The sequence below is a fragment of the Aplidium turbinatum genome, chromosome 15, assembly GCF_918807975.1.
Source record: "Aplidium turbinatum chromosome 15, kaAplTurb1.1, whole genome shotgun sequence".
Lineage (NCBI taxonomy): Eukaryota > Metazoa > Chordata > Ascidiacea > Aplousobranchia > Polyclinidae > Aplidium > Aplidium turbinatum.
In genome coordinates this window covers 12,384,395-12,411,691 of record NC_137486.1, presented here as the reverse complement: position 1 = coordinate 12,411,691, position 27,297 = coordinate 12,384,395, and the positions used below count along the sequence as shown (strand labels likewise).

General features: G+C 40.2%; 1 protein-coding gene and 2 non-coding genes across 3 annotated transcripts in view; 1 reads left to right on the top strand and 2 right to left on the bottom strand.

The window, feature by feature from the left end:
* Positions 1-18,895, top strand: part of LOC145784230 (stalled ribosome sensor GCN1-like) — a 28,917-nt gene extending 10,022 nt beyond the window's left edge. Inside the window, exons 19-52 of the mRNA XM_082596013.1 lie at positions 484-763; positions 1,518-1,599; positions 1,777-1,959; positions 2,286-2,420; positions 2,581-2,763; positions 3,047-3,148; positions 3,342-3,488; positions 3,818-3,941; positions 4,590-4,701; positions 5,070-5,202; positions 5,570-5,813; positions 7,012-7,147; positions 7,463-7,601; positions 7,953-8,143; positions 8,340-8,553; positions 8,863-9,005; positions 9,601-9,715; positions 10,177-10,392; positions 10,729-10,893; positions 11,199-11,361; positions 11,527-11,618; positions 11,991-12,083; positions 12,283-12,480; positions 12,794-13,039; positions 13,378-13,522; positions 13,633-13,718; positions 13,938-14,131; positions 15,252-15,327; positions 15,871-16,006; positions 16,265-16,413; positions 16,682-16,786; positions 17,183-17,291; positions 17,918-18,063; positions 18,249-18,895. Coding sequence (XP_082452139.1) covers positions 484-763; positions 1,518-1,599; positions 1,777-1,959; positions 2,286-2,420; positions 2,581-2,763; positions 3,047-3,148; positions 3,342-3,488; positions 3,818-3,941; positions 4,590-4,701; positions 5,070-5,202; positions 5,570-5,813; positions 7,012-7,147; positions 7,463-7,601; positions 7,953-8,143; positions 8,340-8,553; positions 8,863-9,005; positions 9,601-9,715; positions 10,177-10,392; positions 10,729-10,893; positions 11,199-11,361; positions 11,527-11,618; positions 11,991-12,083; positions 12,283-12,480; positions 12,794-13,039; positions 13,378-13,522; positions 13,633-13,718; positions 13,938-14,131; positions 15,252-15,327; positions 15,871-16,006; positions 16,265-16,413; positions 16,682-16,786; positions 17,183-17,291; positions 17,918-18,063; positions 18,249-18,377 — 5,111 coding nt within the window. The 3' untranslated portion in view covers positions 18,378-18,895. The remainder of the gene's footprint in view (positions 1-483; positions 764-1,517; positions 1,600-1,776; positions 1,960-2,285; positions 2,421-2,580; positions 2,764-3,046; positions 3,149-3,341; positions 3,489-3,817; positions 3,942-4,589; positions 4,702-5,069; positions 5,203-5,569; positions 5,814-7,011; positions 7,148-7,462; positions 7,602-7,952; positions 8,144-8,339; positions 8,554-8,862; positions 9,006-9,600; positions 9,716-10,176; positions 10,393-10,728; positions 10,894-11,198; positions 11,362-11,526; positions 11,619-11,990; positions 12,084-12,282; positions 12,481-12,793; positions 13,040-13,377; positions 13,523-13,632; positions 13,719-13,937; positions 14,132-15,251; positions 15,328-15,870; positions 16,007-16,264; positions 16,414-16,681; positions 16,787-17,182; positions 17,292-17,917; positions 18,064-18,248) is intronic.
* On the bottom strand, positions 15,469-15,615 carry LOC145784933 (U8 small nucleolar RNA). The gene has a single exon (XR_014291095.1). It is a non-coding gene; the product is annotated as a U8 small nucleolar RNA (small nucleolar RNA).
* A 1,751-nt stretch (positions 18,896-20,646) lies between the features above and the next one.
* On the bottom strand, positions 20,647-20,792 carry LOC145784932 (U8 small nucleolar RNA). The gene has a single exon (XR_014291094.1). It is a non-coding gene; the product is annotated as a U8 small nucleolar RNA (small nucleolar RNA).
* Between the last annotated feature and the right edge of the window lie 6,505 nt (positions 20,793-27,297).

Sequence of the window (27,297 nt, the reverse complement as noted above, 5' to 3'; positions counted from 1 at the left end):
GCTTTATTTGTTAGGTTGGCCGTTTTTGGGTTCGTAGACATGGTTCAATAACTATTGACTTTTGAGTTACATCGATAAACCTTTTAAAAGCGGTAGGTACTTTTTTTTCTTAACACTCAGCAATGACAGAGAACGGTTTCTGGGAAACAACGTACTCGGCTGCGCCTTTATGCGGCCGTCTTGTAAGTGTTCGTCTTATGAAGCGCTGAGAGCAACGTGTATCTGCGATGTCACAGTACACAGCGATGTATAAACCCACGTTATTATATTTTATGTTTATATTTCACAAGTGAGAAGTATTTTATTCTGGTTAGTTTTGTGAAATTTACTGTTTCAATGTCTACAACTTAAGTGAAATTAAATTAAAAAAAAAATCTGGCAACACTGAATGCGAAGTCAACCATTACAAACCGAGGAGTTGGAGTCGTACAGTGTACGCCCGCCTCCACAACCCTGGTTAAAACACACATTATGGTTGTTTAGATTCCCAATGCGCAGTTGTGTTCTGCTATATTTTTCCCTTCCTCCGAAAGCTTCTTCATGATAGTATGTCCTTGGGTGATGCTGCGGATGTTGATGCGATGTGCTCCGCCCTGAAGTTGATTCTCATCCATGTGCGCAAAGAGGCTGCATCTGACATCCTTCCTAGGGCAGCTCTGCTGGAGTGCATGTGTGGGCTGGTCACAAGCTCACTGGTCGAAGTGCAGCATCTTGCCACCGAGGTCTTACAGGCCACTTGTGAAGCTGCTGGCAATTTTACTGGGTAAATTCATTTCAACGTTTTATTTAAAAAAAAAATTTCAACGTTTGAAAGTTATTTCTCACTAACCTTTGAACATGAGGCTGACAAAAATTTATGTAATTTTTTTTTCTTCCGAAACGCAGCTATTCATTTCTATTTTTACTGATTCTTCATAGAGAACATTTGCAACGAAGCCTTTAAAACAGGGGTTTCCAACCTGGGGGCCATGGCCCCCTAGTGGGTCATGAGCCTTTTTCAAGGGGTCCATGGAAACATTTGAAAAATGATATTTTTTTTTAATTTATCATCTCTTAAGTGCACTCCAACACTATATAACAAAAGAAATAAATTAAAATTTAATAAAAATACTAGTACCGGTTACTGTATAAACAAGTTTTTTAATTAAAATGACGTTTCTTAATTTTTTCAAAAGGTTGAAAAAAATAGGGTACCGGTAGGCCATTATTTTTTCAAAACTTTCAAAGGGAGCCACGGTGTAAAAAAGGTTGGGAACCCCTGATTTAAAATGACATTAGTCATGCCCAGAAAACATTCTTTTTTTCTAAAGGTTTATTGTATTGCAAAAGTGACTTCTTTGCAAACAGAAATAAACTAACCACGAGGCGTGGTTTTCCAAATATCTTCGATTGCATTAACTTCATGTTTAAATATATCGGATCGAAGGCAATGATCGGATCAGCACAAGTTGTTTTAAAATCATGTTTTTAAAGTAACTACAAAGATAAACCTTTTTATCATCAATTACTTGTTTTAGTGACGAAATTTTCGACGAAATTGGAATTCTGTTGCAAGCGCTCTTGTCTGCCTCCAGTGTTGTACGATCTTCTGCTCTCAAGGTTTGCGAGATATAAAAAAAAGTCTTTTTCAATTAACTTTGAAATTGAAGAGTTTCAGTTATAGCCAAATCTTTTTTTTTTTATTTGTAGTTAAACTTGCCTTGTGAAATCTATGTTTAAAGAAGTGAGTTTATCATTCTGTATCTTGTACCAACCTGCAGTACTTTGATCACCTAGGGCTTGTTAGCAATCCACGCTCGATTGAAATCCCTCAGTGACGAGAAACGAGACCAGCTACACGTCATACGCCGCTTGTGGGTGGCGATGCATGACGAAGACGACGTCAACAAAGCGCTCGGAGAGTCGCTCTGGATCAAGTTGCTTTACCACACAACAGGCGCCATATGTCTTGAGCTATTGGTACAGGAAGTTTAACGTAGTTTATTTGTTAGAGATTTCATTTAAAAAAAACGTTAAAGTTAGACTTCTGCAGTATTATTCTAAGTCTTCAAGAAAGGAATCGTTGTCTTTAAGCTTGTTCAATGTTCATTATTATCACGAAAACCTACATAATCTGATATTTCGAGTTATATATTTTTACTAACAATGCTTATGTTTTGTATAGATTATCTAATCTGTAGATTAAATATAGCTGGACCACTCGCTTGTTCAAGCTCAAAGAAACGTCAGCTAAAAACTAAGTTTCGTTTGTACTTGAAGCACAATTGTTGCATTTCTACTTGAAGGAAGATGTCCAGCGTCTGGATGAAACAATTCAGGAAGCTGCCGCTACATCTCTCAACGAGGCAATGCAGCTTCACGAAGATCAAGTTCCTCTTGTTCTTGAAGCGCTCTTTTATCTCTACAATGAGAAGAAAGAGGTGATGCTAAGCTGACATTGATGCGTAAACATTTGGGTTGTTTTATCTACTTTCTCAAGACTCTTAAACAGCTTCTGAAATCTGATTTTCAGCAGATCCTTAAATTTAATCGAAACGCTGTGTTAAACGATGGTGACATATGTCTCCCTTCTCATTCCAGAGACCTCCCCCGATACTGGACGAGCTTGGACGAATTATCGTTGAATCTCCGCCTGATGAGTACCAGACCAGAATCGGCATCGCTCTGGCCCTCAAGGCTTTATCTCCTGTCCTGCCAGAAAGTGAAGTCAAATCCTTGTTTTCATTCTTCGTTCCTGATGGATTGAGCGATCGTAACTCGAAGGTTGGTCATCGATTTTTGTAGCCAGGTTGTTCCATGGCCGACTTACCACACGAGAGGCAGCCATGGTTGTTTTACCAACCCAGCATAACCAACCAAGTCCTTGTGTAGCGATTTGCAGTTCACGTACTCTCACTCACTGCTGTTTCATGCCCATCTCGCAAATCAATCCTTAATTTGTCTACGTTGAATCAATGCAAAAAAGGACTGATTTCTTGAATGGGTAGTCACACAGCTGTGTCTCCATTAAATAATTTCTTGCTTGCGATTGCAATCTTTTTTACAGGTGGGCGATAAAATGTTGGATGCGGCCTTGCAGGTAGTCAACGACCATGGCAAGCAGTCCACCAGTGTGCTGTTGAAAGTCTTTGAAGATTTTCTGAGACAGGTAGGCAACATGGTCAAAAAAAATTTTCAAAGTAATATTTTCTGAACTCTCTAAATGAAGAATGCTTGTACTACTGCACTTATCTTGTGTTATTTGTTTTGTACTATCATTGTCCAAGTTTTGCGGTGATTTATAGAAAGAAATCTTGATAATTGATCAAACCATCTATTCGACATTTCTATGACTGTTATAGGCGCCAACCTCGAAGCAGTACGACCAGGTGCGACAGAAAGTCGTCATTCTGCTCGGAACGCTGGCGAAGCATTTGGACAAGAACGACCCGAAAGTGAAGCCAATAGTAGCGAAGTTAACAGAAACCCTCTCCACCCCTTCACAACCGGTGAGTGCGCTGAAGTGCCAAGGAGAACCATTTTCTCTTGTTGCAAAAGCAAGTTTTTTTTTCTTTACACGAGGCTTCCGCGCTCATGATATCGGGGATAGTTCTTATCACATTCCTTTTTTGCTGGTTGCCTTGAGAAGTCACGTTCGTATAATTTTTTTCTCTCTGGTTTGAGGTACAACAGCCAATGTCACAATCTCGGTACACTTTTTTCATCATCCAGCTTAGTCAAGTTTCTAACCAAAGTTTTATGAAACTGCTTGATTTTCGTAAATCTTAACTCTGTGACAAGATGTAATATGCGTTTTGTATGAACAACGAACATCCAGGTCCAGGAGGCCGTCGCCAACTGCTTGCCTGCCCTTGTGCCTTCCATCAAAGCCGATGCCCCCCAGATTGTGAAGAAGCTTCTTACTATTTTGCTGCGATCTGACCGCTACGGTGAACGGCGAGGTTAGATTTTCTTACGTGCTGCTTTGTCTCGTTCCTTGAGTATTCAGACTATTCACGTATTTGGCAATATACGGCAACGCTAAATTAATGTGCCCTTCATCAATGTATTTTAAAAAATGATAAAAATTAGTTTGGTTCTTTTTTCTACATTCAAGCTTAAGCTTAGTTTCAAGATTTAAGTTATGTGAACGGGAAGGCAAGGTTAGATTTTCTTACGTGTCCACCGTCAATAATGTCAACCTTCATGTCCACCGTCAACCTTCATGTCCACCGTCAATAATGTCAGTGTTGCCAGGTCACATACTTGTGCTCTCGTTGTGTTTCTAATAAGTAAAAGTATCTTGCAAAGCAGCCGAGAATCTGTGGCATGAATTACTGATGAGATCCGGATGAGTCCAGCCTCATTGGCAAAACACGTGTTGATTGCTGTAAATTCTTGCTACACTCGGCTGGCGAAGAAACCAGTAAAAGTATCGCTAGTTGTGATCAGTATCACATCATTGCAAACTTTCCAGAGAGCAAAATCCGTCATTTTTACATGTAAAAAGTAAAAATGCATGTAAAATTTTTACATGTAAAATGTAAAAATGACAGATTTTGCTCTCTTGGTTAACTGTAACACTAACAACTACCACCTCTTCTATTCAGGCGCGGCTTACGGTTTAGCTGGAATGGTGAAAGGATTAGGAATAATCTCATTCAAACAACTTGACATCATGACAACGTTGTCCGACGCTGTGCAGGACAAAAAGAATTCACGGTACAAAAAGTTGCGATAGTTCAGTTTATTATGGAAGCAGCAGTCGTTTCCTCCGCCAGCAGAGTTGATCTTTTGCATCGCTTTAGAATTTAATGTCTCAGATATCATTGGACCCTACTGTTGTTTTTCTTAGAGTACATGGCGTATTCTGTGTAGTAATATCTGACGTCTCAGACGACTTTACCGGGCGACGTTATAATCGTTCTCTTAGCATTATGCCAAATGTAAAAGCAATGTTCAAAAGAGCAACTTTTAGATAGCTGACGTACTAGTCATTGCCCAGACAGCAAAATCTGTCATTTTTTGCTGTCTGGGTAGTAGATATGTTATCGTGCAATCGACATTATGATTCCGTCCCTCACTTGCAGACGGCGCGAGGGAGCTTTGATGGCGTTCGAGATGTTCTGCAAGATGCTAGGTCGTCTGTTCGAACCATATGTCGTTCACGTTCTTCCCCATCTGCTCATGTGCTTCGGTGACAACAGCGAGTTCATTCGAAAGGTGAGATTACAAGTTTGTAAACTTGTGGCCGGGATGTTGTTTGTATGGTGGCTGCAATAATTTTGTTGATAGGATGTGTGGCTTGGGAGAACATGTCAACTGTGCTTAACCCTGAATGCGAATAGATGTCATAATGTATAAAATTGTGCGGCTGGGATGTAGAAAGGTTCTTGGGAGCGATTCAAATCTGTAATTTCACTTTTTCATCAATTCACATTCTTGTTATGTTAATGGAGTATTTTTAAACTCCCAACGATGGCAAAGTATTTCAAACATTGTACAATTAACATTAATGTTTGACTTCTTGTGAAATTTGTTTGTGTAGTACATTTCAACAAGCTTGAGTATGGTCTGTATTTCCCATTAGGCAGCCAATGACACAGCGAAGGCAGTGATGCTCAACCTTAGTGCTCATGGAGTCCGTCTTGTGCTACCGTCTCTTCTAAACGCACTGCAGTCCGAGGATTCCTGGAGAACGAAAACCGGAGCAGCTGAGTTGCTAGGAGCCATGGCCTTTTGCGCCCCAAAGCAATTGTCAGCTTGCTTGCCCAGCATTGTCCCCAAACTTTGCGAAGTGCTCACTGATTCTCATCCGAAAGTTCAAAATGCAGGTGGCAACACTGTGGTGTAATGCAATGCATGTTTTGGCAGTTTGTTGCGTTTTACATGATGGAGTTGGTGCTTTAAGCCTGGTCTACACTACAAGCCCGAAAAGCGCAAACGCCTGCCTTGTCCAGCCTCGACTGACTAAAAACTGTCTACACTGGTAAATTTGATCTTGCGACCGTGTGCATTCAAGCGCTAACAATGTCACTTTCTGCTTGGTTAAGTCAACTGGCTGGAAATTCGCCTTCAATTGATTTATACTTATCAATCAAACGCATCCATCGCTGTACTGACACAGTGTAATAGGTCAACTGAAAATAATCTAGAATAGTATTGTAGACCTAGAGCTATCCTATAACTTGTACAGTTGAACACTGCAATCAATGCAAAGCTAGCAGGTAGGCCAACCCAAGTTTGACCGAAAGCCTGGTGAAGTGCTACCTGAACCTGACCAACAACTAAAGATAGTTTGAATCCGTCTAACTAAGAGGTAGGACCACCGTACTAGCTGGAAGGCCAACTTTAATCATACCAAAAGCCTAGTGAAGTGCCACCTTAACCAAACTAACAGCTAAGTAGGCCTATGTAAGACTTTTTTAAACTTAACCTTTTAATTTTTATCTACACACACCAACTAACCTATTAACTGAAACAGAGTACCATCTTTCCAGAAAACTGAAACTGCCTTTCCACCAAAGTCCCACAAAATGCCAAGACCTGAGCTCAAACTAAATTCTGCGCCAGAATCTTGGTCAAGCGAATCTCTCCAGAGCGTAAAAAAAGCTCGCGATGACCAGACATTTTCAGGCCGACCGCGGCGCTGTTGCCGAGAGAAGCTTTGTGTTAAATAAACAAAGAATGCGCCACGCTCAGCTCAAAATATTTTGTAGTGTAGACCAGGCTTAAGTCTTTGCATTGTTATGTCGATTCATTGTCGTCGTTTTGCTAAATAATTGTGATCGTGAATGTTCTACAAAAGCGATATTGTTTATTTATGATATTTTCACATTGATCGAACCTCCGTAATTTACGTCAAAATTTAAAGTTTTTGAATTTATTTTCAATTTTATATTTTTATTAAAACTTATGTCTATATATAATGTCCGTCCCCACACAGCATTTTAAATTGTTCAAAAAGTTATAAAAAAAAAAAACAGATTACAACCGAAATTACCCTTGTTTCTTGTGTTTTTCCACTGCAAGGTGAGCAAGCCCTTAAGCATATCGGCTCAGTGATAAGAAACCCCGAGATACAAGCCATCAGCGTCCAGTTGCTCTCCGCCCTCAGCAATCCCTCGCAGAAGACTTCCAAGTGCCTAGAAACGCTTCTCAACACAAAGTAAGTAAACAGCTAAATATCTTCTAACTAATTATCATATTTTAAAATACCCACTCCAATGGACTAGGAGAGAAATAGGCTCCATCAGGTTTTGCTTCGTTAAATTCTTTAGCTTGAATAGTTCAAACTTGTTGGCTGGTGCAAAATATATTTCGAAATTGTTGTGTTCGTTCTAAGCAAGTCAAAACAATATTTGCAACGTTTTTAACCTGATGATTTCTAACCGACTCTTGGCTTCTTTTGGATTAGACTTATGTGGTTGAATTCATATGACGTATGTATGAAGTATTATAATATGCGTGTGTTTCCTCGCAGGTTTGTCCACTTCATCGATGCGCCTTCTCTCGCTTTAATTCTCCCTGTTGTGAAGCGATCGTTTTTAGACCGCTCCACTGACACCCGCAAGATGGCAGCACAGATCATTGGCAACATGTATTCCTTGACTGATGAGAAGGTAGGCGATCGTTATTGCGGCTGCGTCAAATAATTCAAAATTACCTTTCGATCGTGTTTCACATGACCACTTTTCACCAGACTTTCCCAACCAGCAAATCAGTCATTTTCTTTTCATTGACTGATTTTCTGTCTGGGTGGTAGTTGCTGTCAAGCTAAGTGTCACTAAATCAGCCGACGTTAACAGTGACGGACCATTAGACGACAACCAAAACGACAGTAACTTATTTCAGTCGACGAATAATGGATATATCAGTATTCCATTGTGTTGAAGCTTAAAATCTTTGCCATAAAAGCACAACAGTGTCACTGTCATGCAGTCTCGGGCACGCTTTAATCACCTTATTTTCAGGACTTGAAACCGTACTTGGGAGACATCATTCCCGGCCTTAAAAACACCCTGTTGGATCCTGTACCTGAAGTGCGCGCCATTGCTGCCAAGGCTCTCGGCGCTATGGTGAAGGGAAGCGGCGAATCGCAGTTCGAGGAACTCCTGCCATGGCTCATGGAGAACCTCACGTCTGAGCAGAGCTCTGTGGACCGGTAATTATATTACAAACACGTGTTTATATGTTGTACTCCGGTTTTCAGTTCCAGAATTACATCAAATGCTCAAGAAACATTTACCGTTCACTAACTTGACAGACTGTTTCACCCTTATGTATTATTTCCTTGGGTTACTTAGATAAGATGTAAGGGTAGCCTTCGAACTTGTTCTGACTTCTTCACTGTCTTTTAGATCTGGTGCCGCACAAGGATTGAGCGAGGTACTTGCATCTTTGGGGCCAGAGAAGTTGGCCAAGCTCATGTCAGAAGTTGTAAAGACCGCCAACTCCGACGACATCCCTCCTCACATTCGAGACGGCTACGTCATGCTCTTTGTGTACCTGCCACTTACCTTCGGAGATGAATTTGTCGGTTACATTGGCGATGTGGTTCAGCCTATACTGAAGGTATAATTGCCAGACTTAGACAACCAGCACAGCGTAACAAAACTTTATTTTGATTAAATGTCTTGATAAATTACTTGATTAATTTAGTAAATTACCATTTTTAAAACATCATATCCTTTTTCTATATTCTACGTTTGTCTTTTCTTTCTTACGCCTACTCAAAATATTTATTCCTGTTTCGTTCTTTGCGTCCAAAGCTCAAAGTGCTGGAACAAAGGAACATAGTGTGACAAGGAATGCAGTTTTTTTCTTTGTCCAATTGACAAAGCGTGCGCTTGCAAGCGTCGATTGACGTCACCTAATTTGCAGGCGTTGGCCGACGAGAACGAATACGTGCGAGCCACAGCCTTGTGCGCTGGACAAAGAATCATATCGACCTTCTCCGAGACGGCTATTCCTGTTCTCTTGCCACAACTCGAGAAAGGATTGTTTGATGAGAATTGGAGAATAAGGTAGAATCACTGAATCCATCCCAACCAAAGCTAATGCTTGTCAGCAGTGATTGATCGAAAAATTTACATTTGTACCCACACAGCAAAATCCATCATTTTTGCATTGATTCAACGTCTGCAGGCAATGTAAAAATGACGGATTTTGCTGTCTGGGTGCTGAAAGTGTTTTAGTACTCTGTAATAAAAGTGTAACACTCCTGCATGAATTTACGCCGACGTTATCTTTTGACACAATACGCAAACACTCCTGCGTGAAATTATGCCGACGTTATCTTTTGACGTATGGCGCAAACATTTCTGCGTGAAATTACGCCGACGTTTTCTTTTGAAGCAAACACTCCTGCGTGAAATTATGCTGACGTTATCTTTTGACGCAAGACGCAAACACTCCTGCGTGAGGTTATGCCGACGTTATCTTTTGACCCAAGACGCAAACACTCCTGCGTGAGATTATGCCGACGTTATCTTTTGACCCAAGACGCAAACACTCCTACGTGAAATTACGCCGACCTTATCTTTTCTGTTGATTTTGCTACAATAAGAGTACGGTATATGTAACTTTTGTTCCTTGAGATGTTTATAATTTTGTCGCCAGACTGAGCTCCATCCAACTGCTCGGTGATCTCCTCTACCACATATCAGGAGTGACTGGGAAGATGAGCGCAACTGGTGGCGAGGACGACAACTTCGGTACAGCTGAAGGCTTTAAGGTTGGTAATGAGTTAAAACATTTTTTTAAGTTGTGTTGTGCGGTGTACAACCTGTTTAAACAAACCATAGTTTTACTATTTTAAAGTTAATTCAATATGTTTGATTAAAACAAACATTTAACATTTCTAATTTGACATTAACATGTCATTTAACATATATAGTTAAATGGATTATTAGTTTGTTACGTAATAGTTTAGCAACCTAAAACTGAGGTGTGGTGAATACTTTAAGCATCCAATAGGATAATGACCCAGTCCTCCATGATCCCTGGACTCCCTGCATGACCCAGTCTCGTATTGGATGCTTTAATCTTTCACTCCATCAGCAAGACGTTTGTTTATGAGCGCCTGTGATCGTGAAATGACCGATCACATAACACAGTTCCAAACTACAACCCTACATGGGCTATGATGCATACGACGAAGATCAGTAATTCACTGTTGTTTGATTTTGTGTCCAGGCTCTGATTGAGAGGTTGGGCCAGGAACGACGAGATCTTGTCCTGTCCGGGCTCTACATGGGTCGCTCGGACGTTGCCCTGCAAGTCCGCCAGTCCGCTCTGCACGTGTGGAAGATCATCGTCCCCAACACGCCGCGGATCCTCAGAGAGATTCTTCCAACCTTGTTCAAGCTGCTCCTGGGTTGCCTGGCTTCACAAAACTACGACAAACGACAGGTAGACTTTTTGAATAGGTTGAGATTAGCTTGTGCAATTACTTCTTCAGGACATACGCTTAAATTATTATTGTTGACAACTCTCGTCACTGCGTGAAACTTATTGATCATCGTGCAAAATTGGAAGTTTTCTTTCATGTAAAAAGCTATATTGCTTCAAACACGCCAACTATAAGAGGAAAAAAGAGAAGGTGTGTGTTTTGTTTAAGCTTTCAAGTTTTACTTGTGAAAATCACATTTCAATTTAATATCGAAGACTTAATAAAAAAAATTCAACTTGAGTTTAACTACCGTTGCAATTTGGAAGCTTACTGTGTAAATTGATCACACCATGCAGGTTGCAGCAAGAACGTTGGGCGACATAGTGAGGAAGTTGGGTGAGAGGATGCTGCCTGAGTTGATCCCCATCCTGGAGAGGGGACTCGACTCTGAAGAGTCTTCGCAGAGACAAGGGGTGTGCATCGGACTGACAGAGATCATTAAGTCATGCAGCAAGGATGCGGTAAGAAGAGTAATTCTAAAGATTCACTTAGAATAGACGTCAATATGTAGGACTAACAAATGGTACCGATGGCTTTGGAGATGAATGCGATTTTAAAGCACTTTGTGACGTGTGGGGTTAGCATTGAAGTGTAGATTCGAAATGCCGCACTAATTCAGTAGCCTATGCATTTTTTTTACACTGAAACTGTATTAGCCAGAGAGTTCTGACCTATGTACTTACCGGATCCCATCGGTTACTTAGTCGTCATCCGATTTTATCGTCAAGAAAAAAAGAAAGAAATGACCCAAAAGATTACTTTTCAGATCATCGTGTTCACGGACAACCTTGTCCCAACCGTGCGCAAAGCTCTGTGCGATCCTCTGCCTGAGGTGCGCATGGCTGCCTCAACCACATTCGAGCATCTGCATACCACCATTGGCGTGCAGGCCTTGGACGAAATATTGCCGTCTCTTCTCAGGAACCTAAGTAAGAACATTCTCCTGACGCAGTTTAAGTTCTGCGTTAAACCGATATAAGCAGACAGCAAAATCCGTCACTTTTACATTGATTCAACGTTTGCTGACTGAGTAGTGTCACAGCTTTGTGGCTATCTTCAGGATCTTACCTGTTCGTGTGTATTTCATTCTTCAGAAGCAGAAGACACATCAGAACACGCTGTTGATGGGCTCAGGCAGATAATAGCTGTGAAGGGAAGAGTTGTGCTGCCATTCATAGTGCCCAAGGTAATCTTTTTGTGCTCAGGTGTGCACGGAAAATGTCACGAAGCATGCGCATGAATGACAGAACATTTGAATGAATATTACATTTAGTATGGCGACTACCATTTTCGCTCGACCGTGCTTTAATGACTTATTGACTTCCACAAATCCTCATATTTTTGTAATTGAAATGAATAAATAGTTGAAAAATACCGAGTAGAATGTTGATAGTTGTTTCTTCAACAACAAGACACAGCCCCATGTCGTTTCTACGTGCATCTTAATTAAACAAGATGGTTAACATTTGGTTTCCATCTTGTGAAGCGTCTTTTTTTTATTAGCCTTGCAAACTTTAAACTAAAACAAACTCTTGTTACACGTCTGTTTGTTTGACAGCTCATTGAACCGCCAGTGAATACACGGGTCCTGGGCTTCCTCTCTGCCGTAGCCGGTGAAGCACTCACAAGACACTTAGGAACTATTCTTAAGGTGAGCATTTGTTTTTGGGTTTTTGAGTGCAATGTTTGATAAATGGACCGCGTTTCCTGAATCGACATTACAAAGAAAGCCTGCTATGATGGCAACTGAAGTTAATAAAAGTCTTAAAATGTTCTCCAATTAGTCAAGCATCCCGCAAATGAGGTGAAAAGCGGAAGAAAATAGGCTTTCATATTTTCCACATTGCCAGGCGTTGTTTTCCGCCCTTATTGAAGTGGATGAGACTGAATCTTTCGACGAAGTCTTTGAGGATGCGGAGAACGTGATACTGAGCGTGGAAGGAGAGCACGGGATGAGAATCATCATTGATGACTTGCTGCAAGGAATCAAAAGCCAAGACCCACAGACCCGATATGTCTGCATCATGCTTCTGCATGCTTTCTGCAAGGTAAAGTTGAAACTGGTTTAGGTTAGGATCATCTGCTGAACATTTAATGCAAAACTCGTATTGTGCCAAACGTAATTTTGAAGAACCTGATTTTTTTTTCTTACGAGAAAACAATGGAAAAATAATTTTGAATATAAAAAATATAAAGGAGATATGAAAATAGAAAATGATAAAGTACAAAGAAAGGAAAAGGAAAAAAGGCCTTTTGAAGACGTTGATAAAGGAAAGTACCACCATTTTTTTCCATTGTCTCTTATCAATTTGTGGCGATAATATGCACTTGTGTGCATGCTTTCACTTTGTTTAATTGCAGAATACTGAGGAAGACTTCAGCGACTACATATCCGTCTTTATGCAATCTCTCATCAAATTGCTTGCCGACCCGCAAGAGCGCGTGCAAGCAAAGGCTTGGGACACATTGGCAGTGATCACATCTTCTCTTGACCCGGCTAACATGCAGAGGCACATCAGTTCAGTGCGACACGCTCTCCGATACATAAAGAACGACGAAGTTGTCCTAAAAACTGGTGTTTTGCCGGGATTTTGCTTGCCCAAGAAGGTTTGTTTGTAGAACCGAGTAGATAAAGTAGTTCTCAGGCAACAACAAACAAAAACCCAACCCTATCAATCTTAGTGACTGTTGGCGCAAGAGGTTCAACATTAATAACCTTTTACAACTTATAAGCAAGTGAAACTGTATTCACAGCTTTTTCAAAAGCCTTCTCAGTCTGGAGATGGAGATTTTCACAATCAATCTTTCATGTGGCATGCAGCTTTAAAGTGTAGAACATCTTTGTTTTTGTCCAGTTTTAGTTTTTGCTATTGTTTTAACTTCTGCATTTGTGAATCAGACTTTGTGGCTTTAAAGTTTTTTTTACATCTAGACATTGTTTTTAGGGTTTATCTCCTCTTTTGCCTGTCTTCCGCGAAGGAATCCTTAATGGAGGTCCGGACATCAAAGAGCAAGCGGCCAAAGGGATTGGAGAGTCCATACAATATCTTACTCCGGCTGCTCTCAAGCCATCCGTTGTTGGCATTACAGGTTGCCTAAATGTGTGATTGTCATATTCACGTTTCTTATACAACAATACTGTGTAGCTTGATTATTTTTACGTGAAATATATGTTAAACTAATGTTGGCTTTCGCCACAGGTCCTCTCATTCGTATTCTTGGAGATCGCTTCAATTGGAATGTGAAGCTTGCTGTGCTGGAGACGCTGTCGGCACTGCTTGAGAAGGTGAGTGATGCGGAAGAACAATTCATATTTCATTTTTGAATCATTTAACTTGTTCGAATAAGTGTAATCATATAATACTTTTGTTTTATCAGTTTCCTTTTCTGATGTTGTGTGGACTTGCAAGTTTTACATGGTGGTGCTTAGGCGAAGATCACCTTGCTCCGATGATGATATCGGAAATGCGTTTACAAATTTATTAAACCTTTTTCTTGTTATCAGGTCGGCCTGTTCTTGAAGCCGTTTCTTCCTCAGTTGCAAACCACCTTCAGCAAGGCGTTGCTAGATCCCAATCGTTCCGTGAGGTTGCAGTCAGGCATAGCACTCGCCAACCTCTGCACCATCCACACCCGGATCGATCCGCTCTTCTTGGAGCTCTGCAACAATATCAGCTCGGTTGAAGATGTTTCCGTGAAGTAAGTTGCGATGTAAAGTCTGTGTTTCCTATGTTGTATTATGTGGCGAGGTTTTCACAAATCTTATTATTTCCTTGTTTTGAAGTAGCCTAGTGTATGTTCGGAATTTGAATAAACTGATCTCAAAAGTAGCAATTTGGAGATCCTTTGCAACTGATAACTTGGAGTCAGAGATTGGCGAGATCACCACTTTTGGTGATCTTGAAGATCAGATCACTAAAACAACTTGATCTTGAAGATCAAGATCACTTTTGTGTACTTGAAAAAATTAAGTTTTTGATCTTTGATGTTGCAAAAAACGCAAAGTTTACTGTAAGCAACCTGGTTGAAGGTAGTTGGTAGCCTATTGCTAGCTGTTGCTTTTAAATACTCGATCGCTGGCCTAAGAATTGTGATAAGTTAGGGACTGTTGCTATTAGACCTATCAATCGTTGTCGTAGTTTGCATAGGATTGCAACGTCACACCCAAGGCGAGGGTAATTACAGTATTGAAAAAGTCACAAAATTTGCAATTAGTTTTGTGCTTTTTATTTAAAAAAAAAAACACCTTTGAAGTTTGAACTGCAGTATTTTTCACCCAAATTTTGTCTGTCTGAGTATTTTCAACTTTCGCTTGATTATATCAGTGTTTATTTCACCATTTTACCCATCTGGCGACCTTGATGCTGTTGTCTGCTATCAAACACGTGTAGACTTATGTTGTCAGACAACCGCTCCAAACAAATACAAAAGCTATACAAAAAAAGCAGCATATGTTTTCACATTTAATATATTTGTTGACAAGGAAGCAAACATTTTTTAGAATTTACAAAACAGAATTGTGAACAAAGCTGAATGATTTTTTATCATACTGTACCAGTACCTCAACATAAAGTATATATGGAAGTTGACTTATTTATTTTGACCAACACAGAAATTTTTTTAAATGGCACCGTTAGGTTAAACAAGTTAGGTTAAAGCTTCAAATCGACTTTTCTTGGTTATAACAGTGGTGTAATTGCCACTAATTACTTTGTACAGTACGAGTTCAAAAAAATGCCTTTATCTAGTAAGTAAACATCAATTTTCTGTCATGAACAAAATATGAACTATATGTTGATTTGAGTTGTTTTTGTGATAGGGAAACACTGCTACAAGCACTCCGGGCGTGCATTCGGAATGGTGCAAAGAAACTGGGTGACAAAATTAAGTCTGAGGTAAGCGTATTGGTCTTAAAGAATCGTTTAGTACGTCGAAAATCGATCCAAAAAAACGTGTTGATTCGGTGTATTTGTGGTAGTGTTCTTGTTGAATTGCAAGTCATCATCATACGACAAATTATGAGTTGCAAAGGGGAAATCAGACTTGTTCTAAGGCGGGGGTCGTAACCGCCTAGAACTAGGTTTTTTTCTAAGTCATGCGACTCATAAAAACCATTGTCATCATATCCGTAAAACTTATCTGAAGTCCTGTGAAGGACAACAGGTAAGGATTACCCCAGATGCGTCTCACAACGTGCATTGGTGTTTTATGTTCTTAACAAATAAATTTATTTTTGCATTTGTGGAACGTAAACTGTTTTTTCATTCAATCAAAAAGGCTAGAGAAATGATGTCAAACGCTATGAAATGCAATGTTATATCTATGTATTTGAAGGTACAGTTGTAGTTCGCATGCATTTATGCAATAATAGAGAATTAGTTCTAAACGAATGAATAACAACTAATTATATTGTGCTTGATACACATTTTGATTTCCAGCTGATCGAGAAACTTAGCCTGGAGTTGTCAAGTGGTGAAGACAAAGCACGTGGCAGTGCTGCTGCTTGTCTGGCTACTTTGATAAGCTTCATCAACGAACAACAAGTCACTGACATAATAGAGAATCAAATCTTCGGTATGTTTGTTTTACTTTATTCCAGATAACAAAATCCGTCAGTGTGAAATGTGAAAATAACTGATTTTGCTGTCTGAGATCGTACAGTTTTTTTGCATTTTTTGCGAAACGTAATTATTTAAACTACCACGTTGTGCGTTGTAAACTGAAGATGTCATATGATCAACAACATGGAGAAGTTGATGTTACAACTACGCTTTTAATTTTCTAAAGTATAGCCTGCGAACTTTCCAAGAGATTTCATTTGTTCCATTCCAGCCAAAGAAAGCGGAGCATCGTGGTCGCTTCGACAGGGAAGAAGTACTTTGCTTGCGGTTGCGCTCAAAGAGTCTTGCTCTGACGTTCTAACAAACAAATACGAAAGCAAGATTCTTACCCAAGTCCTGACCTACGCCGGAACTGACAGGGTAAACTTTATGGCAGCGCGATATATTCGCACAGCCGTTGTTATGATGATGGAAATGTGTCTTGACTTAATTTAACTTAACCAAAAAATATTAAGTTTATTGTAAAAGCTTTAGAAAAGTCGAGTACGTTATGCTTAAAATACACTTACTGAGCGATTTTATGCAGTTAACTCCGCAAGCAAGATTTCGACTATGCCAAATATTAATTAAGTGTCATAAAAGATAGCAGTACATCATACCTTTAGTAAAACTTAATGCAATGATGAAGGTGCAAATAGTATCCGACGGGATTCACTCGGCTGCTTACCTGCTCTACCATTACTCGGGTACTTCTCAGATGATCCCATCACAAGTAACTGATGCCTTGAAGAAAGTAAGTAGGCATTTTGCGGTTATCTGGAGAAAACAAATTCTGATAAACGCATAGGATAGGGAAAAGGCTCAGGACCAAGTACAAGCGACAAAAAGATAAAATAAAATGATAAACCAACGTCTGCTGAGATGATATGACTTCCTCAGGAGGTGCGTCAGTAAACACGTTGCATCAGATTGAAGAAAATTGTAGAATTTAGGTGGGAAGAAAATGGTGTCATATAAAGTATTTAAATTGTCCCTCTGTAGAATAATTAACATAGTAGCAAGCCTTTAAACTTTAAGTTTTGGGCTTTTTACCCATCTTATTTGCATTTGATTAAGCTTTTAACTGGACTGTAAAAACGTCTGTTTCTTGACCATTTTTGAATGATCGCATGTTGTGGTATTCTCGCAGGGTTTCGAGCACAGTTCGAATGACGTAAGAATCGAAGCTTCTCGTTCGATCAACTGGTGCATGCAGAAATTGGCTGCAACGACTATTTCTCAAGAAGTGAACGGATCAGGTACTTCCGAGGATTTAATCGCAGACTTCTGATTGTTGGAGAAAAATGAAGAGAAATTTTACAATTTTATGTAAAATGCTCAATCCTCATCCTTTCTGAGCTTGGCTATGCTGTAGTTATACGGGTTTGATAGCTCAGTTGGTCATCCGCTCGACTTTGTGCACGAATGAACCGCAAGATCAAGCGACGCTGGTTCGCTTCCCGGGTGGGTATGTGCTTGAGAAACGCAGTTTAAGGACTGTGTTGGACTGCTTTTACGGACTGCCATCCACAAACAAGAATTTCACTCTTCAAAAATTGAAAACTTCACTTTACACCACTGACTTTACACCACTGGCTTTACACCACTGACTTTACAGCCATTACACTACTGACTAGGCCTGCGTCAGTGGTGTAAAGGCTATTCACTTTTTAGGTCCTTTCTCAGGCCGAAGATAAAGATTCCAAATTATTTGACGTTAGAATGAACTTTCTTCGTTACGTGGTGATTTGATGAGATTGATAAACATTTTGTTTGCATGTCTCAGTTTTGAGTTTAATACCTTGCATGCAGAGTGAGTTAAAACAATGTGAGGCCCGTAAAACGTGCTGTTATGGACCCACAAAGTAACTTTACGACATTGCAGAGCAAGCGGTCCCACACAAGACAATGGCCGCCCTCACTTCTCGGCTCGTTGGTCTCACTCGTGAGAAGAACACCGGTGTTCGCTCAGCTGCTGAGTACGCCATTGTTGCCTTGCTCAAGTTGCGCGAAGGTGAACAAGTCATGCAGGTAATACCATGCACATAAACTTACTTGGTTAAAACTCTATTGCTTGCTTTCTAATCTGTGGTTTGGAATCGCTCTTGCTATTTGGTTGTTGTTTGTGTTGAAATTAAACAACATTTACTTACAATAGCTCTATGCTGCTACATGTGACCTAATCTTCGAACTATGTAATAATTGAATGTGTTTAGAATTGTATTGCGATGCTGGACAGCCGAGAAGCTTCTATACTCCAGGAATTGTGCAAACAAAGATTTAAAAAGATTATTTCTTCTTCCGACATAAAAGAAGATATTGATAACACCATCATAAAATCATGAAAAATGCCCAAGTTGTCTTGATCCATCCAAACTTTTCGTCTTTCATTTTCGCTTAACATTGCAATGTGTTGATAACAGCAATTCTGAGCATGTAAAATCTGCCATAGAAACTTGTGATTGAATTTTTAACGTTTTCATATTCGATGTGGGTTTTAGACTAATCGAATTTTAATTATTACGAAAGGAAATGGCAAATATCCAACTGTGTCGATTGTCAGGTGTTGTAACACAAGTGTAAGTGAGCGCGTTTGGTGGGCTTGGACATCCGCTTCGCTTACGGATTGAAAGTAGCTGACTGTCACTTTCTGCTGCACCGCACACAAAGTTCCGAATATCTTTGTTCATTTTAGGAAAATGACAGTAAGCGGTTTGCTCAATAACAAAAAATGATTTTAAACACACAGCCATTTAACTACGTGGGTTGAGGCTGGAATTATTAAATTATTTAATTAGTTTTAAATTATTCACAGTTTTCAATTTTGGTTCATCCAAGTCTTAACTGGCCTTATCCAGCATGATTACACAACAATTCAACGATGTCACTGTTGTTACATTGACAAACAAGCATACAACTGCTGGTGATTTTCTTTGAATTCCAATAGAAACATTTGGTCAGATGACAAAGTATGCCTGGCATCATCCCTAGTCTCAAACAAACCCAAAACTAACTGTGCCCTGCAATCTCAACTTGCACCTTCTCTTGGCTAAGCACTAACAAAAAGACTGAAAAAACAAGGAGTCGTGGTTTGACATTTCAGAGCTTCCTCATAGAAACTGATCATAAGAGCCAGAAAAGGAAAGGGACTGGAACAGCGAGTATTTCTACAACTAGTATGCGTTGGCCTGATGGTTTACTTGCTTGACGTGCTACGCGTGTTGCATTTCTAGCACTTGACGAGACGAATTTGTGCACCAGAATAAGCTAATGGCCGTACCACGTGGTTGGGTTGGTTTTTAATCTTTATCCTCGGACTGACGAAACCTTGATTTGTTATTTCTGGTAGTTTCACATACAAGTAGAGGCTTTTGACGCAGGGCCGGTTACCGAGATTGGCAGAGTGAAGTTTTCGATTGTTGAAATGTTGTTGTCGTGTAGATGCCCTGAAGAGAAACCCCAACAAACAATTGCTCTTGAAGTAGCCTACATTGTGAGTAGGCCGTACTACGACGACTCTACTGGAATGTTGGCTTATTTCGTTTTGACAGGCTGCACGACAGCTAAATGCAAAAGATAAAGAAATTTCATGGCAAATCCTTTTTTAGAACATACCTGTAGAAAAACGTAGCGTCAAAATCGTCGGGCGCATTTTAAAATAAGGCAGACCATGGGATGTTGATGAACTGTTATATTTTGATCAACAGGGCACGAGTACAAAATAATTGACACGGCGAGAAGAACACAATAAACATAAGCCAGTTCAGAGACTTTAAAAAAACCGGCCTGCCACGCGGCCGGAGCGGCGTGATTTTGGGGTGACGATGCACCTCTAAGGGAAGTCCACCAGCCTAGGTCGCGGGGGCCAGGTTGGAAAGTCTAGGTAGCCTACCTGTGGAAAGAAAGTGTGAATGGAAAAACTTTTAAGGACTCGTCCGCAAAATTTAAAATGACGGAGCTGGCCAGTGTTCAAAAGTACGTCCTGGACCCCCTCCCCCCGTCAGCACTACTGACCATAGCAGAAAAAGTAACATTAAGCTACTTGTTATTCGTGTTGAAGTAGTTATCTCGGTTGAGGTGTCCTCACATGAGATTGGGATTCACATAACTACAAGACACATTTTACTTCATACTTTGAGTGGCACCAAAATTTATGTTTCTTGCACACTTTCTGAAATTACACGTTGTTAAAATATGATTGAACACCAACCGCTTTGCGCTAAAGGTTGACGAACCGCGGTTTAGACTACTGAGCCACCGATAAACTTCGCACAAATTCTTTCTCGATTATCTTCTCTAAACAAACGTTTTGCTTTAACAGGGCCTTTAAAAGATCCCAAATTAAAGTGATCACATATATAAAAGTTTTAGGTGGACATTTTAGCAATTCATTGCATGAAAAGTTGTTGGAAATGAAACAAAACTAAATTTAACGATTCAGAAAGTTGGCCTATCCTACGACAAGTGTCTTAAATGTTAATTAACTTTCAAAATGGGAACCAAACTTGTTCTACTGTAAGACGGGACGGTGTCCATCCAAGAACTAATTTAAAAATGATTATCATCATTTGACTGTAATTGCATGCTGAAGCAAATTAGAGTTGCGAAAGGGAAATCAGACTTGTTCTAAGGCGGGGGTCGTGACCGCCTAGAACTAGGTTTCTAATAAGTCATGCGACTCATATAAACCATTGTCATCATATCCGTAAAACTTATCTGAAGTCCTGTGAAGGACAACAGGTAAGGATTACCCCAGATGCGTCTCACAATGCTCAATTGAGTTGTATTATCTTGACCTGAAAATTTATTTTTGTATTTGTGGAACGTAAGCTGTCTTTGGACATGCAAAAAACGTGACATTAAAAAGTTAAAAAGTTTTGAAACGTGGTGTCACAGAAGGCTATTACGCATCAGCTGGATGGAAAGAAAAAAAAAAAAATGAATTTGTTTCCCAACAAATAAACGATAAATGGAGTCTGATTAATAACATTAACCTTAGAAAATTGAGATATTTCGGACACATAGCAAGAAGCAACTCGTTGGAAAATTCAATGTTGACTGGGATGGTGCAAGGCAAACGAACAAAAGGACGACAAAAAATGAAATATTTTGACAATATCAAACAAATTACAGGAATAAAAAGCATACCGGAAACACTAATAAAAACAAAGGACAGAACAAAATGGAGGCAGTTCATAAGGGAGATCACAGCTGATCAAACATGATCAATCTGTTGAAGAAGAAGAAGCTGTCTTTTCATTTAACGTAAAAAGAGTTTGAGAGTTGGAAAATGAATGTCAAATGCTGATAAATGCAATGTTGCATCTGCGGTGTAGGCTATTTGAAGGGACAGGGACAGTGGCGTAGCCAGGAAAAAAATTTGGGGGGGGCCAAATATTTGATGAATTGAAGAGAACGACAAAGTGTTTGATTTAAGACATCGCCACCTGATGTGCAGTGGCGTATCCTGGTGGCTTGAGCAAGGGGAAACAATGAAACTGGTGGGGGTTAGAGCGTGCCGAAGGCACGCGTATTCTAGGGGGGTCCGGGGGCATGCTCCCCCGGAAAATTTTTGCAAAATTACACTTAAATAAATGGATTATAGCGCTTTCTGGAAACACTTTTTGGGTAATATTTGTATGAAATTTATTAGCAGATAAACAGCTATTAACTTATTAAAGGTAGCTCTTACACACAAACAGTCAAAATCTGCCGCTAAAACTAGAGAACACCAAAAACTCAGCTACAGAAAAACCCAACAGAGTAAGCCATTCTGAAATTGCTTCCACAAATTAGTTAAAAAAAACTTAAATCCAGAAAATTTTGTGTGATTTACGATTTGCAAAGTTTATTGGTGTCTTTCTGTGTGTCTAAAACAAGTCCTTGGGGTGTTAATAGCCAGATGTCTTGGAAAACGTTATAAATTTCTGCAAATTTTATTATATTTTCAACAAAGGGCTCAACTTCGGAATCCAAACTTCGAAAATTTGGGGGGGCCATGGCCCCTTTCGCCCCCCCTGGCTACGCCTATGGACAGGGACAGTTGTATTTCGTATGTAACAGAGAGAATTAATTCCAAACTTATAAGTATCAAACCATCGGAATCATTCGGTAGCCTATGTTCATGATTGCTTTATCGTAAAATACAGATTGTAATTTTTATACCACAAGTGGAATTTTTATACCGCAAGTGGAAGTGTTGTTTCTTGAAGCGATTTGTCGCTGCGTCGCATATACGACTTTGAGATCTCAGTGTCAGTTTTATTTCCGAAAATCAAAATAGAAACTAATACGCCTACTCTACTAGCCAATATTGTCATAACATAGTAGCCTAGGACTTAGCAATGCAAAAAAGAGCAAAAAGAACAAAACACGAACGTTAAAGGGTGTGTAGCAGACGTCGAATTGTCTGAACATATCCGCCCAGCCACACCATTACCAAGCTGTAAATGCTACAGCAACATCCTGAGTAGCCTACCAGCTTGGTAGTGGGGATGATCTTGAGAATGATACCTTGGAATTCTGCGAGTATGAGTTTATTGTAAGGAATTGACGAACTTCGATCCAAATTGAAAATGTCGCAGCCAAATAATGCCTTGACTACAAATAGAATGAATTGAACTGATTCAGAACATGAAAACTAAACTATAACCATAACTAATTAACACGTGACAAACATTTTGTTTTAGCACTGAGCGGTTGATTTTAAAGAAGCTCCGTGTGATTAGAATGCTTCAAGCAATGCAGCATGCGACAGATGCACAACGCTACAACGACGTAAAACTACGTATATGTATATCAAGCCCTACAGTACTGGACAATTTATTATGGAAATTTTATTTTTTTGGACAATTTTACAGCAAATTTCAGATTTTTTTTGATAACTGAGAGCACTACAATAAATGTAATGGTGTTTCAAAGCAAAGAAGCTGCAATTCTCCAACATCGGTATTCAAAATCACGTAACTATGCCGGATTGTGACGTCATAATGGCGCAAGCCTCTACACTACAATGCCAGCAGTTTAGTTGAGCCTTTGTGACGTCCATTATGACATCACAATGTGGGGCTGTTGAATGCTGATTGTGTAGAATGGCAGTTTCTTTGCTTTGGGCCACCATTACAATTATTTCTGAGCTCTCAGTTATCGGAAAAACAAAAAAAATTGAGATTTGCTGTAAAATTGTCCAAAAAAAATCCATAATAAATTGTCCAGTACTGTAAGTGGTACAAATTCCAAGGCAACGCCCAAATTCTAGCGTTTCGAATTCTTAACAAACACAGATTTCACAACGACACTGAGACGCAAGGAAACATCAGAAAAGCCGCAGACGCTACAAATGCTTGAGACCGAAATGTTGTATGCAATGATTTTAGTTTCTAATTTTACTGGAGGCCACATAACTCCTTGCAGACTTGCTTACTCTTGCATTGTATCTTTTTGGAAAACGTCGTAGGCTACTGTTTTCAGGCAATTTACGTCTTTGCTCAGTTGCTTTCTGCTTGATTGACATTTGTGTTGGTTTGAAGATTGGTTGATTTTCGATTATGAGATTTCAAATAACCCTTTATTTCGTTTTCAATCATGAGGTTTGGTCATCTTACGCTTAATTTGCAAGTTAACTTCAAAGTTGTTTGAAGTATTGGCCCAGGCTACTGATACGTAATAAACTTCATTGGCTACGTAGTGGTCACAGCGGTAAACCATAATCTCTTCGTGGGAAAATTGTAACATAAGATCCCCGGATCCGTTCGTCTGTATGTAATGACCGAAAGAAACACTCTTCTGAAAACGTCTATTCAAGAATTGCATTTCTGTAAAAATAGCTTCAAGACTGTCGAAATTGCGACGCAACACCGTACGCCACTAAAACTTGTCACTACAATACAAATTACTGAGATAAAGACGGAAATTTTGTCCAGCTGGCAAGCACTAAGCAAAACAGTTAAATATGCGACCAACTTGGTCACAGCGGTAAACCATAATTCTTCGTGGGAAAATTGTAACATAAAGTTCCCGGATCCGTTTGTCTGTACGTAATGACCGAAAAATAAACACACCTTCGAAACGTCTATTCAAAGTGTATTCCAGTAAAATTAGCCGCGGCTATCGAAATGACTGGTGCAACGCCGTACACCTCTAAAACTGTCACTACGATACAGATTACTTGGATAAAAGACGGAGAGTTTGTCCAGCTAGCAAGCACCAAATAAACCAGTTAAATGTGCGACCAACTTCCAACACACGACTTCAAGAATGAATCAGAAAAATTTGTGATAACTCAAAGGCACGCCAGCAGTTCGTGACGCAGCATTTCATGTCCAAACAGGTCTCAAACTGAAACAGGTTTAAACCGGTCTGACACGAGTCTTACGGACGATGGTGCAATTTTGGCTCATGTTTTAGGAATTTCCATGACGTAATATTCAGTAGACCCGAACGGTTTCTACATGACGTTTGACCAGGCGAACAACCGTCTGTAACATAGCGGCCCCTAGTTATGACAGTCTGACATGGCATAACTAAAAAAGAATTGACGACAATTGTGAGCCAATGAATAAAAACACATGATACACAAATTGTTTGAATTACTCACGTTTAAGTTAATACGCAAATACAAAGGGCATGCAAAGAATGAACAGCAATAAGAATAAACACGACGATACATGAAATTGGTACCATAGGTAGTAGGTACACGCAAAAAAATGACGCTATATACCATGGTTGCGATAATAACCGACTGTTCTGGGCTCAGACAAGTGTCGGCCACCGCAGACAAAACCAGGCTCAAACCCTAACACTTAGGTGTTCTTTACGGGGGCGAGGCACGAAATATCCCTCAACACACAGTCTACTTTCACTTTCCCCGTACTCTCATCATAGTTGCAGACGGCAACTTTAGCTCTACGAACTACAGGCTTCCCTTTCCTAATTTGTGGAACTACCTCATGCACCCTCCCAAGCTGATACTTCCCACGTTTACCAATGTCCTGGAGAGAACCTACCACTACAAGTTGACCAGGCTCCAAATTCTCGGCCATTTTTAGCCATTTTTTCCGGCCCTGAAGACCTGGCAAGTAAAAATCAATCCATTTACTCCAAAACTGATGAGAAAGTGACAAATTGAACCGATAATCCCTTCTTAATTGGTCACGATCATGTGGTTGCCCAACAGCACAGTATGGGTCTAAGTATGGGGTCAAAAGTGAGGCAGGGGTGATGACAGTAAAATCCCTAGGGTCGTCACTCAAAGGTACCAAAGGGCGTTCGTTCACGATCCGAACGGCACTGCCTGTGTACGTAAGCAGTTCAATAAATTTGGGCTTACGAATTGAAGAGTCCAAAATGTGAAAAAATGCAATTTTAAATTGTTTAACCATTGCCTCCCAGGCGCCACCTTGCGCCGGAGCATACGGAGGTATAAATTCCCAGTTTATCTCTCTCTGTCTCAGGGCGTTGTGAAATTCAGCTGATCCTATCAACTCGGGTAACTTCTTAGATGCTGCCTGAAAGGTACTTCCATTGTCGGAATAGATAGCATTAACCTGCCCACGTAAATCTGTAAACCTTGTAAAGGCAAGTAAAAAATCACTCAGCGACAATGACGTAACCAGCTCAACATGAATAGCGCGAGATGCCATACATGTGAACAAGAGTCCCCAAGCTTTTTTGTGACTTCTACCTTCAACGAAAGTTAAAGGTCCAAGATAGTCTAAGCCGCAATCAAAAAAGGGTTTCCTATGCGCAGTTGTGCGAGACAAAGGTAAATCAGACATGAGCTGCCTTATAGGCCGAGCTTTCTCAATCGCACATACACCACAATCATTAAGATACCTCTTCACGGAAGCATTACCATTAGCGATCCAAAACTTCTGTCGCGTAGACAACAAAGTGTGCTGTACTCCACAGTGCGCATTTCGATTATGATGCGACAGTACAACAAGCCTAGTGAAGGGGTGTTTCGAAGGCAAAACAATCGGATGCTTTGCTTCTAGAGAAATCTCGGGAGAATTACTTAAGCGCCCTTCAATGCGGATTACACCAGCGTCATCTACACAAGGTCTGTACTTTTTAAGTGAACGTAATTCTTTCAACCGTTCCTTCTCACGTTGCGAAGCGCCAACACTACCTCGCTTTATCACTTCCTCAAGGGCATCCGGCGATCGTTTGGTCATTAAATGTACCACATCGCCATACACGCTCTTCTGAACAAACTTCACAGCCAACTCTGAAGCACTGTTAAGATAAGATGCATCCAGTTTTGGCTTCACAAAGCTACGCTTTCTCGTTTTACAGCACAAAAATTCAACAAAAGCAACCAAATAAGCGATTCTCTTTTTCATAACATACAAAGAAGGTGCGGCCTCGATCAATCTGTGAAGACCACCCTGTCCAACGTCAAGCGACTCCTCTTCGTCACGAAGATATAGGCTGTGGACAGGTACTGGAGTGGCATTTTCTACAGATGGAATTTCCTCACACTGGTAGAGAAGACTAGAACCATTTAACCACAACTCTCGAAATTCTTTCTTTGTAATAAGATTTGGCCTTGTGCCAACATCAGCTGGGTTCGTATCGGTAGGGCAAAAACGCCAATCCTGGGCTCCAGACAACAATAAAATATGCTCAACTCGACGCGTAATAAACTTATTCAAACGTAAATCAGGATTTTTAACCCACTGCAACACAGTACGAGAATCACACCAAAAATACTTAAGGCAGTCTGGCATCTTCAATGCCTCGTAGGCCTGCTTCACGAGTCTGGCTGTATTCAAAGCGGCAACAAGCTCTTTCCTAGCTATCGGCCAAGAAAACTGATTTTTTACAACAATGGTAGATTTACCCAGAACGAAAGACACACTCGGAACTCCGTTAACCAGTCTACGTAAGTAAACAACAGAAGAGAAAGCTTGATTCGAAGCATCACTAAACCCATGCAATTGATATGAAACAATATCATCCGGACTGCACACACCAGAGTTTGCAAAATACCATCTCGGTAACGAAAAATCCTTAAGCAGGTCCAAAGAGCGAAGCCACGACTCCCACTCTTTAACAAAGCTATCAGGGACCTCGGTGTCCCAATCAAACTTGTCTATCGCCAATTGCTGAAGTATAAGGCGTGCTTTTAGAAAAAATGGCGCTCCAAAGCCTAGCGGATCAAAATTTTGTCCAAGCTGACTGAGCATACTTCGGCGCGTGTGTTTAGCTAAGGGCTTTAAGGAACATGCGATACGCATCTCGTCAGACTCGGTTTGCCACACA